Genomic DNA, 17,779 nt, shown 5'->3' on the forward strand with positions numbered 1-17,779 from the left:
GCACTTCATGGCTACAGATGTGAGTGCTACGGTCGGTAGTCATTTAGGCAGGTTACCTTAATGTTCTTGGGCACAGGCACATGATGCCACGCTGAGCTTGTGGGTCATGCTCGTTGAATGCCAGTAATGCCCACTGACACAGTGACTACAGACCGGACATCACAAAGTCAACACAAACACACAGACACACACACACACACTCACACTCACACACACGCACACACACACACACACACACACACACACACACACACACACACACAGTCAAAACAGCTTTCAAACTGCTTTCCCACCAGTGCACTGAAGCGGGGGGAGATTGGGAGAATTCACCAAAGCCCCTCTCTCTGTCAGTCTCTCACACAAACCCTCCCTCATCCCCCCTACTCTCTGTCCCCTGCCTGGGCCTTTGTTGTTGTTGGGGGAAGGGCTCCCTGGTTCTATGCATTGTACCCCCTACTCCTCACACATTAGCATGAACACACAACCCCCCCCCCCCCACACACACACATCTCCTCTATATGTCAGCTGGAGTAGCCTTCCTGTAAAGTGAACAATAACCACACCAGAGCTTCTTTTAAAGGGGACTTGATGATGTCGTAGGGAGATTATCTCTCCTCCTCCTCCCACTGTCACATCGCACCGTGGTGAATGGAATGGCCATGGCTGTGCGGTTCAATCACTGTCAAGGAGCAGAGAAGAAGAAAAGAGGTTCCTCTTGTGTGAAATTTCACGATTCCCAATTGATTAAATAGCGGTGTCATTTCACGGCTGGGCCTGTTCCACAGAGAGAGACAAGATGGTTCTATGGTGCCCTTGGTGAGATACGACTCGGGTCATGTGACGAGGGTCTATTGAGAGCTGCTTCGATGTGAAGGGCCACTGGTTTTATGGGAAGGAGAGAGAGAGAGTAGGGGGAACATTAGGGGTGAATTGACAGTATCTTCTCATGGTCTTTTAAGGGTCCTTTATGCCCCTTGAGAGATAGAGACACATGATTTGATGCCAGACTGATTTATTTTCACTGTCATATGGTAAGTCCCATGGTTCATTGAGATGGGAGAAAGAGGGGGAGGTAGAAGGTTTATGGAGAATATAGTGATATTTTACTCTATGTACAGTATGGGGAAACAGTGGACTCTCTGGTCCAGGATTGTTGTCGTCACTGGCCAGGCCTGGTATGGAGGCTGGATGTCTGACCCCAGTCTCTGTCCTATGTGTCCCTCTGGGTGGCCCCATGTGTTTGTCTGTGGCTGGCCGCCACTGTCACCTCTATACTGTCACTTTCTCCCTCTGGCCTGGGGATGTGTGAGGCTGGCACTGCATGGAGGAGAGAGGAGGCTGGGTGTGTGTATGTGGGAGGGGGGATGTGTGTGTGTGTGTGTGTGTGTGTTTGTGTTGTAATCCGGCCATGTAAACTGCTCTGATATAGACTTCCCTTATTGAGAAGGCAACATAATGAGACAAAGGAAGTCTTGAATCCTGCCTACCTCCCTTCATTTTTTAACATTTATTTGATTTCATTGAAGTGCTAACTACATCCTATATTACCGTGTTAAATAGAATGGATCATTCAGGGTGTTTTTCAACTCCGTGAAATAAAATGAACCGAAATGTCATTTCTATGAATCACAGGCAATTTTCACATCACCAAGTCACTTTCAATTCAATTTCCTCAACTGTCAGGGGGAGTTGAAATATAATTGACCCCAATGTAATATCCTCTGTAAATACTACTGCACATGACTTATACATATGATACAGTCTGGAGTACATGACGGCTACAGTCTTTAGTGGCTGCAGACATATCCAGCTGTAGATTGCTGTAGGACTAATACATGTTATGGAAAGTCTGAGGGGACATTTCCAGCTGTAGACTGGAGATTGCCCAGAGACAAGTGAACTCCCAGAGAGCTCCAGAATACCCCCGATACGTCCCAAATTGCACCCTATTCCATATGTAGTGTACTACTTTTGACCAGTGCCCACAGTGCACTACTTTTGACCAGAGCCCTATGTAGGGAATAGGGAGCCATTTGGGAAGCAGACCCTTATCTTTCATTTTCACTCTAGTAAACCTGCTTAAGGAATATCTTTAAGTAGGAGCTCCCCTATAGGGAATCATATTAATACCTCTACTTCCTATCTGTACTGCAAATCAGCCTCTCCACACTGGTTCCTCCTGTTTCTCAATGGGGCTTTTTCATATATATATGTATATATGTATCTTTTTTTATATCTTTTTATATTGAAATTGTTATAAAGTGTGTGGGAAGTGTTTGGTTTTTAAAGGAAGTGGATTGATTTTTCTCTATGTATCTTTTTTGAGGAAGTTTTAGTTGATAGTTCCAGATTCTGGGTTTTTGGACTGAGATGTTTAGTTTGCCCAGTTTGAAGGCTACATTACGGCCACATAATTGACACATGAAAATGTCCCAACACCAGACGTTGAAAATGTCCACATTTTTTACATTAATTACCGGAATTACAGTAGCCTTTGAAGTTGGGCTATTTTAAATCCCCAAATTAGCTGAAAAAGCTTTTCTGAGAAGTTCAGTTTGTATTTTTGAGAAGCAACTAGTTACTTCTTTGCATTCTAGATAGAAGGGGAGCGTGGAAAGACTTGTCCACTTGAAGTTGCCCTAAAGAGCTATGTTGTTTAGTTGAATACAGGCTACTTTGTAATGGATGTGTTTTCTGAAGTAAACATCTCTCTTTGCAAAGAGAGAAGCCAGTCTCGAGGACCATTTCCTCTCCTGGAGTGTTTCTGAAATTGCTGCGTATTTTTCACAGTCACAAGATTGGTGGCATAACACCTCACATTTTCAGTGTACCAGTACCACACACACTCTATCTGAAAGGTATTTATTGAAGTGTGTGTGTGTGTGTGTGTGTGTGTGTGTGTGTGTGTGTGTGTGTGCGTGTGTGTGTGTGTGTGTGTGTGTGTGTGTGTGTGTGTGTGTGTGTGTGTGTGTGTGTGTGTGTGTGTGTGTGTGTGTGTGTGTGTGCAGCCGCGAATACCAAAGACTCTCGCAGCTCATTCAGCATGGCTACACACACACACACACACACACACACACACACACACACACACACACACACACGCACACAATGCATGTGACCAACATTCCTTCAGCCGAAGCCATGAAAGAGAGAATAGGCAGAGGGAGGGAGGGAAAGAGAGAGAGAACAGAAATAGGCAGAGAGAGGGAGGGAGGGAGGGAGAAAATGAGAGGTGGGCACGCCGTAATGTTCCGGAAAAACAATGTTCAGGTATAAGTTAAAAGCACATTGTAAAATGTTGAAAGCACTTTAAGCATCAACTAAAAGACACAGCTCTTATCCTATGTCTTTAACCAAGGTTGATAGCTCTTGCAACATACTCAGTGTGCTCTAAGTCACAGGAGGTTGGTGGCACCTTAATTGGGGAGGACGGACTCGTGGTGATGGCTGGAGCGGAATGAGTGGAATGGTATCAAATACATCCAACACATGGTTTCCAGGTTTTGATTCCATTCGCTCAGTTCCAGCCATTAATATCAAGCGTCCTCCCCTCAGCAGCCTCCTGTGCTCTAAGTAAACTCTAAGTATACAAATGAATACATGTTTGTAGCCAGCGTCCGTGGTTCGTAACAGGAAGCGGGCCGGCACAGGGATCAGCGCTTTTTAAATCTAGGTAATTAAGAAAGAGCTTTAACGACACAGCAGGGGAGACTGATGACTGAGGCTGCCCCACAGAGTGCCTGATCACCGCGACCAGCTAAACACATGATGAATGATCCAGCAGCACGTGTCATGTGTGGCCTGCTAACCTACAGCAGGCCAGTTTGATTAGTCATGTCTGACGAGGCAGATAGGCAGGAGACTGATGTGTGAACTGATTTGAGATGATGGTTTGCCAAAGATAGTGGATAAATGAAGATGTCCCACTCAGGCCGTTTACCAATCTGAGAAAATGGTCAGTTCCGGACTGGTCTGCTTAACGGGGTGGCTTTCCCATAGGCACCAATGCATTAGCAGCTGGGTCTGGTCTGTTTAGTTCATTGGCTGTATATGAACCAGAATAGATTAGCGCGTGGGATGTCTCTCTTGCTCTTCCGTCTCTGGGTTTACTTCTGGAGCTCCATGTTCTCATTCTTTAGTGTCACCTCATAGTTGATGTTTCAGTATCCCAACCTTACAAACAGAGGCTTACTTTAGCATTGTAGCTAGTGTATTACAAATTGTAATGTAAGTGCTGCTGATTTTCATCAGTACAGGAACGCTTATTACTGAATGTTTCCCCCATTACTGACCAGCTCTCCTCATTACCCAAAGGGCCAGTTCCATCATAGCCTTGCAGAGATGGCATGTTTCTCTGCAGAGAAAAAGAGATAGAAACAGCTGTAGTTAACCGATAGATGGAGTGTGTGTGTGTGTGTGTGTGTGTGTGTGTGTGTGTGTGTGTGTGTGTGTGTGTGTGTGTGTGTGCGTGCGTGCGTGCGGTGTGAGAGAGAACGATTTGTCAGGTAGCAGTTGATTGAGTGTGTATGGGAGCCACAGCTCATCTGAGTTGGCCCCATGTGGGAGAAATAGCCAGTAAAAGGAGGGCCAGATTTAAAGTGATGTGTTCAGTGTTGCAGCTAAGGTTCACCAGGGGACCAGTACAGTAAATGACAATAGGGATGGAGGATGGAGGGAAGGAGGGAGGGAAGGGTAGTGCCAGTGTGCAGGTAGAATTTGAGAAATGAACAGATTTCCCCCCTGGAGTGAGAGATGAGGGGAGGAGGAGAGGGAGAGTGGGTATGCCTGAGCAGCTGTGGTGTGAGAGATATGAGGTTGAAAGGAGATTGGGGAATGGAGGAGGGGGGAGCAGGCCAGATGAAGTATCTCCCTCTCTCCCCTGTGGTAAAGGAAATGGGGTAAATGGAATGAGCCGGTATGAGGTGTACAGTATGACAAATGGACCAAACCATCCCTTGTAGGTGGGGGTGGTTCAGTCAGAGTTTCAGCCTCGGTCCCTCACTCCATTGCCCCAGCCCTGCTACCTGCAATGATGGATAGCCCGAACGTTTATCCTTTTACCTGCTTGCATTCTCTCTAGCTGAGCGATTGGGGCCGAGAGGGGCGAGGGGGTTTAGTAAGCGACCGCGTGTCAGGCGAACCGGGCTTGGCCTCCCCAAAGCACGCTGTGTAGGATAAGACAGATTCCCCCTAGCGATCGATAACCAAGCACACACACACACCCTAATGGCCTAGCCTCACCATCCCTGGGCTATTAATTGACCATTTCCCCTACTTTTCCTTTCTAAGAGCCCCCTGCTTTGTCCCGAGAGAGAGAGAGAGAGAGAGAGAGAGAGAGAGAGAGAGAGAGAGAGAGAGAGAGAGAGAGAGAGAGAGAGAGAGAGAGAGAGAGAGAGAGAGAGAGAGAGAGAGAGAGAGAGAGAGAGAGAGAGAGAGAGAGAGAGAGAGAGAGAGAGAGAGAGAGAGAGAGAGAGAGAGAGAGAGAGAGAGAGAGAGAGAGAGAGAGAGAGAGAGAGAGAGAGAGAGAGAGAGAGAGAGAGAGAGAGAGAGAGAGAGAGAGCAAAATGAAGGGCAGTAGAAAGAGAGAGAGGAAGGAAACTAGGGATCAGAGAGGGAGAGGAATCGGAAGGAGACAGAGATAGAGAGAAGAACAGAGGAACAGAAGTATTTATTTCTCCACGTGTGAATCATATTCACCCCCTGGTTTCATACACCGGGGGCTGTATTTTATACATGTTTTTTTATACTTTTGAATGCAGAAATGCCTTATTAAATCCACTGATTCGCAGATCAGAGAACAACCCTGTTGATTTAGCCAGAGGCCTGCTGTGCTGCTGGGCTCGACACTTTTCTCTTTCAAATAGAGACAGTTAAAAGATGAAGACAACAGATTTAATGCGTTTGGATTTGGGCTTTCCTGCGATTCCAACCGTGTCCCTTCTTCTCATGTCTCTCACGGCCCACGCAAAGCCAGGGATATCTGCTAATCCAGGGCAAACGTGCTCTTTTTAACTCTACTCCTCTCCCTTTCTATATTCTCTCTCTCCTACCCCCGTACTCTTTTAAACGCCCTAAAACATCCTATGACTAGCGTACTTTGGATTAGCCCCTAGAAGCGGTCTCTTTGAATTTGGGCGAGTGGATATTTTTAAGGTGATCGGTAGTGTAGGGCTGCTGTTACATGAAGGATTTACAGCTTCTAACGTGTATTACCTCAGCCGGTATAACACAGCAGCTGTGAACCGCCCCACACACACACACACACACACACAGAGGAGAAGAGAGGAGGTGACCCAGTTGTGTCAGCAGGTGGGTTGGAGGTGATTTGAATGAGGTTGAGGTTTAAGAGAATCAGTGGGTGTAATGAAGAAGGTACTTCAGCTATTTGCACATTGTTGCAACACTGTACGGTACGTAGTCAAACTTTTACGAGTGTAATGTTTACTGTTCATTTCTGATTGTTTATTTTCCTTTGTTTATTTCAATTTTTGTGGATTGTCTATTTCACTTGCTTGTCAATGTAAACACGTTTCCCATGCATATAAAGCCAATTGAATTGAGAGATTGTTAAAACACTGTACGCAGCTGTACTTTTGTGAGGGAAATGTTTACTGTTCATTTACATTTTCAGGGTTTTTGTTTTGTTGTTGTTTCTTCTCATTTTTGTTTAGCGTTTATTCCACTTGCTTTGGCAATGTAAACATATGTTTCCCATGTCAATAAAGACCCTTTTAATTGAATTGAATTGAATTGAATTGAATTGAATTGAATTGAGAGAGAGAACTGACAGTGAGAATGTTATGCAAACGATTAGGAAGATCTATCATAAATCTCACAAAAATGCCCGCCCTTCCCCTCTCTCCACCCCCCTACCCCTCTCTCTCTCTCCCTCCCTCCCTCCTCTTCTGTCTCCCTACTTGTCTTGTCTCAGTCTTCCACCTCTGTAATAGGCTCAGACATAAGGTGTTTGCAGAGAGAAGAGGTTGATGTGCTGATAACAGGCTGGCTTTAGGGGAGAGACGTGCATTACCATATCGGTCTCTCCTTTTCACCTCTCTCTCTTTTTCTCTCACTCTCTCTCAACGTCTTGCTTTTCTCGCTCCTTGCTCCCTCTCTTCTCTCTCTATCCTTTTCACTGCTCTTCTCTCTCTCATTTGCTCGCTTTCACTCATTCTCTGCCTGAATCTCCTGCTCTGTGAATGTCTTGCTCTCCATTTCACTCTCTCGCTCTCTCTCTCTCTGTCACCTCTCTCTCTCTCTCTCTCTCTCTCTCACTCTCTCTCACCTCTCTCTTTCTCTCTCCCTCTCTGTCACCTCTCTCTCTCTCTCTCTATCCTCTCTCTATCACCTCTCACCTCTCTCACCTCTCTCTCTCTCTATTAGCTGTGACTGTAAACAGAGAGACACATCAAGTGCCTCAGCTTGTACTGGAGCTCTATATCCTCTCCCACCGCCGTTGTTCTTTGCCCTTCCTCTCTCTCTCTCTCACACACACACACACACACACACACACACACACACACACACACACACACACACACACACACACACACACACACATTTGCTCTCCTCTCTCGCTCTCTGCCTGTCTAGCGAAGTGTGCGTGTTTCACGGTGTCTCAGCCAGGTAGGCAGAGGAAGCTCTCTCGCCTGTCCCATTTGATGCTTCGGGGAATTTTAGTGAAGCGAGTGCTTCCGAGGTGCGGCAGAACTCTCCCGCATGTCCCGCATGTCAACCTCTCCTCTCCTCCTTGTCATCCCCCTCTCACTCTCTCCATCCCTCCCACTCTCTCGGCTTGTTCTGGTGGAAAGATGGGAAAATTGTACATTCAGATCTTGGCTCAAAGCACACAAACAGGGGCTGCAAACACACACACACACACACACCCGGCGGCGACACACACACTGCCTCCTTTTCACACGCCACACTATTGTAATTCCATAATCATCACGTGGCTCCGGAGAATGTGGAAACAGAGAATACGTGTGTTCCCTGAATGCTTACACACACACACACACACACACACACACACACACACACACACACACACACACACACACACACACACACACACAAAATCACATTGCGGTGCTTTATCCCCCTTGGTAATCTGTTTACGGGGTGACTGGCACGTCAGGGGAAAAGTTAATTGAAATCGGTACTAATCTGATGATGACACGCACACAGCAACAGAAAGTAGTCCTCGTCCCCGTCGTCACCGTGGCGATAGGCCCAGTCAGCCAGTCAGGTTGCACCTTGTTGTGTTGTGGCAGGGAGCGGAGGGAGTCAATAAGTTAATGCTACTTAATTTCATGCCTCTTGGTTCTGTTAAGCTGCTTGGTGTGTGTGGCGTGTTGATTGGTAATCTGACATTTGATATGCGCCTCACTGACTCACTCACCACAGATCTGGTTCTGCTTGTTTGTGCCCCCCTATCCCCTCCCCCCTCTTCTCTCATTATCTATCCTTCTCTTTCCTCCCCTTCTCTTTCTCTCTTTCCCCTCCTTCTCTCTCCTTCCCCCTTTCCTCAGCCTTTCCCCCACCTCTAACCCTTTCCTCCTATCTTTCCTTCTCCTCTTTCCTCCCCCTCCTCATTCCCCCTTCTCTCTCCTGTACTCCATTCTTCCCTTCTCCCATCATTCCTAACTAAATTACGTTCAAATAAAAACCAACAACAATGAAACTAATCTGCTCTCTCCCTTTCCTCTTCTCACAGGATGGCTACTATTCCCACCGCCCCAAGGAGAAAGTCAGAGTGGACAGCAACAATGAGAACTCTGTGCCCAAAGACTTTGAGAACATAGACAATAGTAACTTTGGCGCCCGTTCGCAGCCCCAGCGCCAGCCCCCAGGGGGCGCTAACAGTAACAAACGCACGGAGAGGCTGCAGGAGAAGGCCCATGCCGAACAAGCAACCTGGAAGGATAACGCTCCGATTCTCAGCCGGAGCTCCAACGAGGTCCTCCAGTACGGACGAGCCGTAGCCCAGAATGGCTCACTTCCTGTGGGCCCGAAAGCGGTTGGAGCCGGGGTGGGCTCCAGGAACCACCACAGCCACTCTTTACAGCCACAGAGCCAGGGTCAGGCTCAGACTTACCCCCAGTCGCAGTCCCACCCCCAGACTCAACATAGACACCAACACCCACATCAAACCAGGAAGCAGGCGACTGCGGCTCCATTGGAGGTCGTTTACGACCAGCCGCCCAAGTGTGAGATCAGTGGGAAGGAAGCCATTTCGGCTCTGTCCAGAGCCAAGACCAAGGAGTGCCGGCAGCAGATAGCTGAAGTGTACTGCAGACACAAGGAAGGTCAACTGATGCCTGAGAAGGTCACCCGCTACTGTCCCATAGAGGGTGAGTTAATATATATACTGTTACTACTATTACTGTCCCATAGAGGGTGAGTTAATATATACACTGTTAGTAATGTTACTGTACCATAGAGGGTGAGTTAATATATACACTGTTACTGTAACATAGAGGTTGAGTTAATATATACACTGTTGCTGTAACATAGAGGGTGTGTTAATAGATACACTGTTACTGTCCCATAGAGGGTGAGTTAATAGATATACTGTTACTGTACCATAGAGGGTGAGTTAATATATATATACTGTTGCTGTACCATAGAGTGTGAGTTAATATATACACTGTTACTGTACCATAGAGGGTGAGCTAATAGATTATTGTTACTGTACCATAGAGTACCATAGAGGGTGAGTTAATATATATAATGTTACTGTCCCATAGAGGGTGAGTTAATATATATATATAGTTACTGTCCCATAGAGGGTGAGTTAATATATACACTGTTACTGTCCCATAGAGGGTGAGTTAATATATACACTGTTACTGTACCATAGAGGGTGAGCTAATAGATTATTGTTACTGTACCATAGAGTACCATAGAGGGTGAGTTAATATATATAATGTTACTGTACCATAGAGGGTGAGTTAATATATATATATGTTACTGTCCCATAGAGGGTGAGTTAATATATATATATCTAGTTACTGTCCCATAGAGGGTGAGTTAATATATATACTGTTACTGTACCATAGAGGGTGAGTTAATATATATATATACTGTTACTAATGTTACTGTACCATAGAGGGTGAGTTAATATATATACTGTTACTGTACCTTAGAGGGTGAGTTAATATATATACTGTTACTGTACCATAGAGGGTGAGTTAATATATATACTGTTACTGTACCATAGAGGGTGAGTTAATATATATACTGTTACTGTACCATAGAGGGTGAGTTAATATATATATTTACTGTATATATATATATATATATATATATATATATATATATATATATATATATATATATATATAGTTACTGTCCCATAGAGGGTGAGTTAATAGATATACTGTTACTGTACCATAGAGGGTGAGTTAATGAGTTAATATATATACTGTTACTAATGTTACTGTCCTATAGAGGGTGAGTTAATATATATACTGTTACTGTCCCAAAGAGGGTGAGTTAATATATATACTGTTACTGTACCATAGAGGGTGAGTTAATAGATACACTGTTACTGTACCATAGAGGGTGAGTTAATATGTATACTGTTACTGTACCATAGAGGGTGAGTAAATAGATATACTGTTACTGTACCATAGAGGGTGAGTTAATATATATACTGTTACTGTACCATAGAGGGTGAGTAAATATATATAATGTTACTGTCCCATAGAGGGTGAGTTAATATATTTACTGTTACTGTACCATAGAGGGTGAGTTAATATATATACTGTTACTAATGTTACTGTCCCATAGAGGGTGAGTTAATATATATATACTGTTACTGTACCATAGAGGGTGAGTAAATAGATATACTGTTACTAATGTTACTGTACCATAGAGGGTGAGTTAATATATATACTGTTACTCTACCATAGAGGGTGAGTTAATATATATATATATATATATAGTTACTGTACCATAGAGGGTGAGTTAATAGATATACTGTTACTGTACCATAGAGGGTGAGTTAATAGATATACTGTTACTGTACCATAGAGGGTGAGTTAATAGATATACTATTACTGTACCATAGAGGGTGAGTTAATATATCTACTGTTACTAATGTTACTGTCCCATAGAGGGTGAGTTAATAGATATACTGTTAATGTACCATAGAGGGTGAGTTAATAGATATACTGTTACTGTACTATAGAGGGTGAGTTAATATATATATTTACTGTTACTGTACCATAGAGGGTGAGTTAATATATATACTGTTACTAATGTTACTGTACCATAGAGGGTGAGTTAATATATATACTGTTACTAATGTTACTGTACCATAGAGGGTGAGTTAATATATTTACTGTTACTGTCCCATAGAGGGTGAGTTAATGTATATATACTGTTACTAATGTTACTGTCCCATAGAGGGTGAGTTAATAGATATACTGTTACTGTACTATAGAGGGTGAGTTAATATATATACTGTTACTAATGTTACTGTCCTATAGAGGGTGAGTTAATATATATACTGTTACTGTCCCAAAGAGGGTGAGTTAATATATATACTGTTACTGTACCATAGAGGGTGAGTTAATAGATACACTGTTACTGTACCATAGAGGGTGAGTTAATATGTATACTGTTACTGTACCATAGAGGGTGAGTAAATAGATATACTGTTACTGTACCATAGAGGGTGAGTTAATATATATACTGTTACTGTACCATAGAGGGTGAGTAAATATATATAATGTTACTGTCCCATAGAGGGTGAGTTAATATATTTACTGTTACTGTACCATAGAGGGTGAGTTAATATATATACTGTTACTAATGTTACTGTCCCATAGAGGGTGAGTTAATATATATATACTGTTACTGTACCATAGAGGGTGAGTAAATAGATATACTGTTACTAATGTTACTGTACCATAGAGGGTGAGTTAATATATTTACTGTTACTGTACCATAGAGGGTGAGTTAATATATGTATATACTGTTACTGTACCATAGAGGGTGAGTTAATATATACACTGTTACTAATGTTACTGTCCCATAGAGGGTGAGTTAATATATATACTGTTACTGTCCCATAGAGGGTGAGTTAATATATATATATACTGTTACTAATGTTACTGTACCATAGAGGGTGATTTAATATATATACTGTTACTGTACCATAGAGGGTGAGTTAATAAATATACTGTTACTAATGTTACTGTCCCATAGAGGGTGATTTAATATATATACTGTTACTGTACCATAGAGGGTGAGTTAATAAATATACTGTTACTAATGTTACTGTCCCATAGAGGGTGAGTTAATAGATATATACTGTTACAGTACCACAGAGGGTGAGCTAATAGATATATCAAATGTATTTATATAGCCCTTCTTACATCAGCTGATATCTCAAAGTGCTGTACAGAAACCCAGCCTAAAACCCCAAACAGCAAGCAAATCAGGTGTAGAAGCACGGTGGCTAGGAAAAACTCCCTAGAAAGGCCAAAACCTAGGAAGAAACCTAGAGAGGAACCAGGCTATGAGGGGTGACCAGTCCTCTTCTGGCTGTGCTGGGTGGAGATTATAACAGCACATGGCCAAGATGTTCAAATGTTCATAAATGACCAGCATGGTCAAATAATAATAATCATAGTAGTTGTCGAGGGTGCAACAAGTCAGTAACACAAGAGTAAGTGTCAGTTGGCTTTTTCATAGCCGATCTTTGAGAGTATCTCTACCGCTCCTGCTGTCTCTAGAGAGTTGAAAACAGCAGGTCTGGGACAGGTAGCACGTCCGGTGAACAGGTCAGGGTTCCATAGCTGCAGGCAGAACAGTTGGAACTGGAGCAGCAGCATGGCCAGGTGAACTGGGGACAGCAAGGAGTCATCAAGCCAGGTAGTCCTGAGGCATGGTCCTAGGGCTCAGGTCCTCCGAGAGAGAGAAAGAAAGAAAGAGAGAATTAGAGAGAGCATATTTAAATTCACACAGGACACCGGAAAAGACAAGAGAAATACTCCAGATGTGACAGACTGACCCTAGCCCCCCGACACATAAACTACTGCAGCATAAATACTGGAGGCTGAGACAGGAAGGGTCAGGAGACACTGTGGCCCCATCCTATGAAGCCCCCGGACAGGGCCAAACAGGTAGGATATAACCCCACCCACTTTGCCAAAGCACAGCCCCCACACCACTGGAGGGAATATTTCCAACCACCAACATACCATCCAGGGACAAGGCCGAGTATAGCCCACAAAGATCTCCGCCACGGCACAACCCAAGGGGCGGCGCCAACCCAGACAGGAAGACCACATCAGTGACTCAACCCACTCAAGTGACGAACCCCTCCCAGGGACGGCATGGAAGAACACCAGTAAGCCAGTGACTCAGCCCCTGTAATAGGGGTAGAGGCAGAGAATCCCAGTGGAAAGAGGGGAAACCGGCCAGGCAGAGACAGCAAGGGCGGTTCGTTGCTCCAGCCTTTCCGTTCACCTTCACTCCCCTGGGCCAGACTACACTTAATCATAGGACCTACTGAAGAGATGTGTCTTCAGTAAAGACTTAAATGTTGAGACTGAGTCTGCGTCTCTCACATGGGTAGGCAGACTATTCCATAAAAATGGAGCTCTATAGGAGAAAGCCCTGCCTCCAGCTGTTTGCTTAGAAATTCTAGGAACAATTAGGAGGCCCGCGTCTTGTGACCGTAGCGTACGTGTAGGTATGTACGGCAGGACAAAATCGGAAAGATATACTGTTACTGTACCATAGAGGGTGAGTTAATATATATATATATACTGTTACTAATGTTACTGTACCATAGAGGGTGAGTTAATATATATACTGTTACTGTACCATAGAGGGTGAGTTAATAGATATAATGTTACTGTACCATAGAGGGTGAGTTAGTAGATATACTGTTACTGTACCATAGAGGGTGAGTTAATAGATATAATGTTACTGTACCATAGAGGGTGAGTTAATAGATATACTGTTACTGTACCATAGATGGTGAGTTAATATATATACTGTTACTGTACCATAGAGGGTGAGTTAATAGATATAATGTTACTGTACCATAGAGGGTGAGTTAATAGATATAATGTTACTGTACCATAGAGGGTGAGTTAGTAGATATACTGTTACTGTACCATAGAGGGTGAGTTAGTAGATATACTGTTACTACTATTACTGTACCATAGAGGGTGAGTTAATATATATACTGTTACTGTACCATAGAGGGTGAGTTAATAGATATAATGTTACTGTACCATAGAGGGTGAGTTAATAGATATACTGTTACTGTACCATAGAGGGTGAGTTAATAGATATACTGTTACTGTACCATAGAGGGTGAGTTAATAGATATAATGTTACTGTACCATAGAGGGTGAGTTAATATATATACTGTTACTGTACCATAGAGGGTGAGTTAATAGATATAATGTTACTGTACCATAGAGGGTGAGTTAATAGATATACTGTTACTGTACCATAGAGGGTGAGTTAGTAGATATACTGTTACTGTCCCATAGATGGTGAGTTAATATATATACTGTTACTGTACCATAGAGGGTGAGTTAATAGATATACTGTTACTGTACCATAGAGGGTGAGTTAGTAGATATACTGTTACTGTCCCATAGATGGTGAGTTAATATATATACTGTTACTGTACCATAGAGGGTGAGTTAATATATATACTGTTACTGTACCATAGAGGGTGAGTTAATAGATATACTGTTACTACTATTACTGTACCATAGAGGGTGAGTTAATAGATATACTGTTACTGTACCATAGAGGGTGAGCTAATAGATATACTGTTACTAATGTTACTGTACCATAGAGGGTGAGTTAATAGATATACTGTTACTGTACCATAGAGGGTGAGTTAATTCATATACTCTTACTAATGTTACTTTCCCATAGAGGGTGAGTTAATATATATACTGTTATTTTACCATAGAGGGTGAGTTAATATATATACTGTTACTGTCCCATAGAGGGTGAGCTAATAGATATACTGTTACTGTAACATAGAGGGTGGGTACATTGTGTAGACTTTACTGTAGAGATATAGGCCCGGTCCAGAAACAAGCCCTATCTCCTATCCCCTATAGAATGTTCAGTCGTGGCTAAATGTTTTGAGAATGACACAAATATTAATTTCCTCAAAGTTTGCTGCTTAAGTGTCTTTAGATATTTTTGTCAGATGTTACTATGGAATACTGAAGTGTAATTACAAGCATTTCATAAGTGTCAAAGGCTTTTATTGACAATTGCATGAAGTTGATGCAAAGAGTCAATATTTGCAGTGTTGACCCTTCTTTTTCAAGACCTCTGCAATCCACCCTGGCAGGCTGTCAATTAACTTCTGGGCCACATCCTCACTGATGGCAGCCCATTCTTGCATAATCAATGCTTGGAGTTTGTCAGAATTTGTGGGGTTTTGTTTGTCCGCTCGCCTCTTGAGGATTGACCACAAGTTCTCAATGGGATTAAGGTCTGGGGAGTTTCCTGGCCATGGACCCAAAATGTCGATGTTTTGTTCCCCGAGCCACTTAGTTATCATTTTTGCCTTATGGCAAGGTGCTCCATCATGCTGGAAAAGGCATTGTTCGTCACCAAACTGTTCCTGGATGGTTGGGAGAAGTTGCTCTCGGAGGATGTGTTGTTACCATTCTTCATTCATGGCTGTGATCTTAGGCAAAATTGTGAGTGAGCCCACTCCCTTGGCTGAGAAGCAACCCCACACATGAATGGTCTTAGGATGCTTTATTGTTGGCATGACACAGGACTGATGGTAGCGCTCACCTTGTCTTCTCCGGACAAGCTTTTTTCCGGATGCCCCAAACAATCGGAAAGGGGATTTATCAGAGAAAATGACTTTACCCCAGTCCTCAGCTGTCCAATCCCTGTACCTTTTGGAGAATATCAGTCTGTCCCTGATATTTTTCCTGGAGAGAAGTGGATTCTTTGCTGCCCTTCTTGACACCAGGCCATCCTCCAAAAGTCTTCGCCTCACTGTGCGTGCAGATGCACTCACACCTGCCTGCTGACATTCCTGAACAAGTTCTGTACTGGTGGTGCCCCAATCCTGCAGCTGAATCAACTTTAGGAGATGGTCCTGGCGTTTGCTGGACTTTCTTGGGCACCCTGAAGCCTTCTTCACAACAAATTGAATCACTCTCCTTGAAGTTCTTGATGATCTGATAAATGGTTGATTTAGGTGCAATCTTACTGGCAGCAATATCCTTGCCTGTGAAGCCCTTTTTGTGCAAAGCAATGATGACGGCACGTGTTTCCTTGCAGGTAACCATGGTTGACAGAGGAAGAACAATGATTCCAAGCACCATCCTCCTTTTGAAGCTTCCAGTCTGTTATTCGAACTCAATCAGCATGACAGAGTGATCTCCAGCCTTGTCCTCATCAACAAGCACACCTGTGTTAATGAAAGAATCACTTGACATGATGTCAGCGGGTCCTTTTGTGGCAGGGCTGAAATGCAGTGGAAATGTTTTTTGGGAATTCAGTTCATTTGCATGGCAAAGAGGGACTTTGCAATTAATTGCAATTCATCTGATCACTCTTCATAACATTCTGGAGTATATGCAAATTGCCATCATACAAACTGAGGCAGAAGACTTTGTGAAAATTAATATTTGTGTCATTCTCAAAACTTTTGGCCACGACTGTATAGCTGAAGAAACTGGATAGGTTGAAGCAGTATGATAGTAATTCCACTTTGCCCAATGATCAGATCTACAGTAATGCCTAATGCTCTAGTGGGATGTGGGGAAGGGGTTGTTCCTGGATGGGCCAAAGAGTGGGAGAAAACTCTTTGGCCCATACAGTTGTTTCTGGACTGTGGTCCTTTGTAGCTCAGTTGGTAGAGCATGGCATTTGTAAGGCCTGAATTGTGGGTTTGATTCGTAAAATGTATGCACGCGTGACTGTAAGTCACTTTGGATAAACGTGTCTGCTAAATGACATATATTGTAGAAAACTATCACTTAGCTATGCTCACATTGCAAAGGTTTAGAAGAATTGAGGCTGGTTGGTAGTATGGGGAATGATTGGAGAGCAGGCTGTTCCTGGGTGTGAACCGTTTGGTACACTGGGTGTGAACCGTTTGGGTATACTGGGTGTGAACTGTTTGGTATACTGGGTGTGAACCGTTTGGGTATACTGGGTGTGAACAGTTTGGGTATACTGGGTGTGAACCGTTTGGGTATACTGGGTGCGAACCGTTTGGTATACTGGGTGTGAACCGTTTGGGTATACTGGGTGTGAATAGTTTGGTATACTGGGTGTGAACCGTTTGGTATACTGGGTGTGAACCGTTTGGGTATACTGGGTGTGAACAGTTTGGTATACTGGGTGTGAACAGTTTGGTATACTGGGTGTGAACCGTTTGGGTACACTGGGTGTGAACCGTTTGGGTACACTGGGTGTGAACCGTTTGGTATACTGGGTGTGAACCGTTTGGGTATACTGGGTGTGAACCGTTTGGGTATACTGGGTGTGAACCATTTGGGTATACTGGGTGTGAACAGTTTGGTATACTGGGTGTGGTACACTCGAGCATATTTGACCAGATACTCTTTTATATCATATAAAAACAATTGCTAGAACATTCTGTTTGTTAGTCAATCATAGTAATAGTGTAATCATCGTGTGACAGCTTGATAGAGGCTCCTTTGAAACATGTTGTTTGTTTTGTCGTCATGGCCTGTGTATGTACTGTCAATGTTTGAGTCCCAAATGGCACTAATCCCTTTATCGTCCA

General features: G+C 43.5%; 1 protein-coding gene across 1 annotated transcript in view; it reads left to right on the forward strand.

Moving 5' to 3' along the window:
- LOC106588898 (xylosyltransferase 1) overlaps window positions 1-17,779 on the forward strand; it is a 114,301-nt gene that overhangs the window by 45,826 nt on the left and 50,696 nt on the right. The window contains exon 2 of the mRNA XM_045707323.2: window positions 8,717-9,353. Coding sequence (XP_045563279.2) covers window positions 8,717-9,353 — 637 coding nt within the window. The remainder of the gene's footprint in view (window positions 1-8,716; window positions 9,354-17,779) is intronic.

Source organism: Salmo salar, chromosome 02 (assembly GCF_965601325.2).
Source record: "Salmo salar chromosome 02, fSalSal1, whole genome shotgun sequence".
In the NCBI taxonomy this organism is placed as follows: Eukaryota; Metazoa; Chordata; class Actinopteri; order Salmoniformes; family Salmonidae; genus Salmo; species Salmo salar.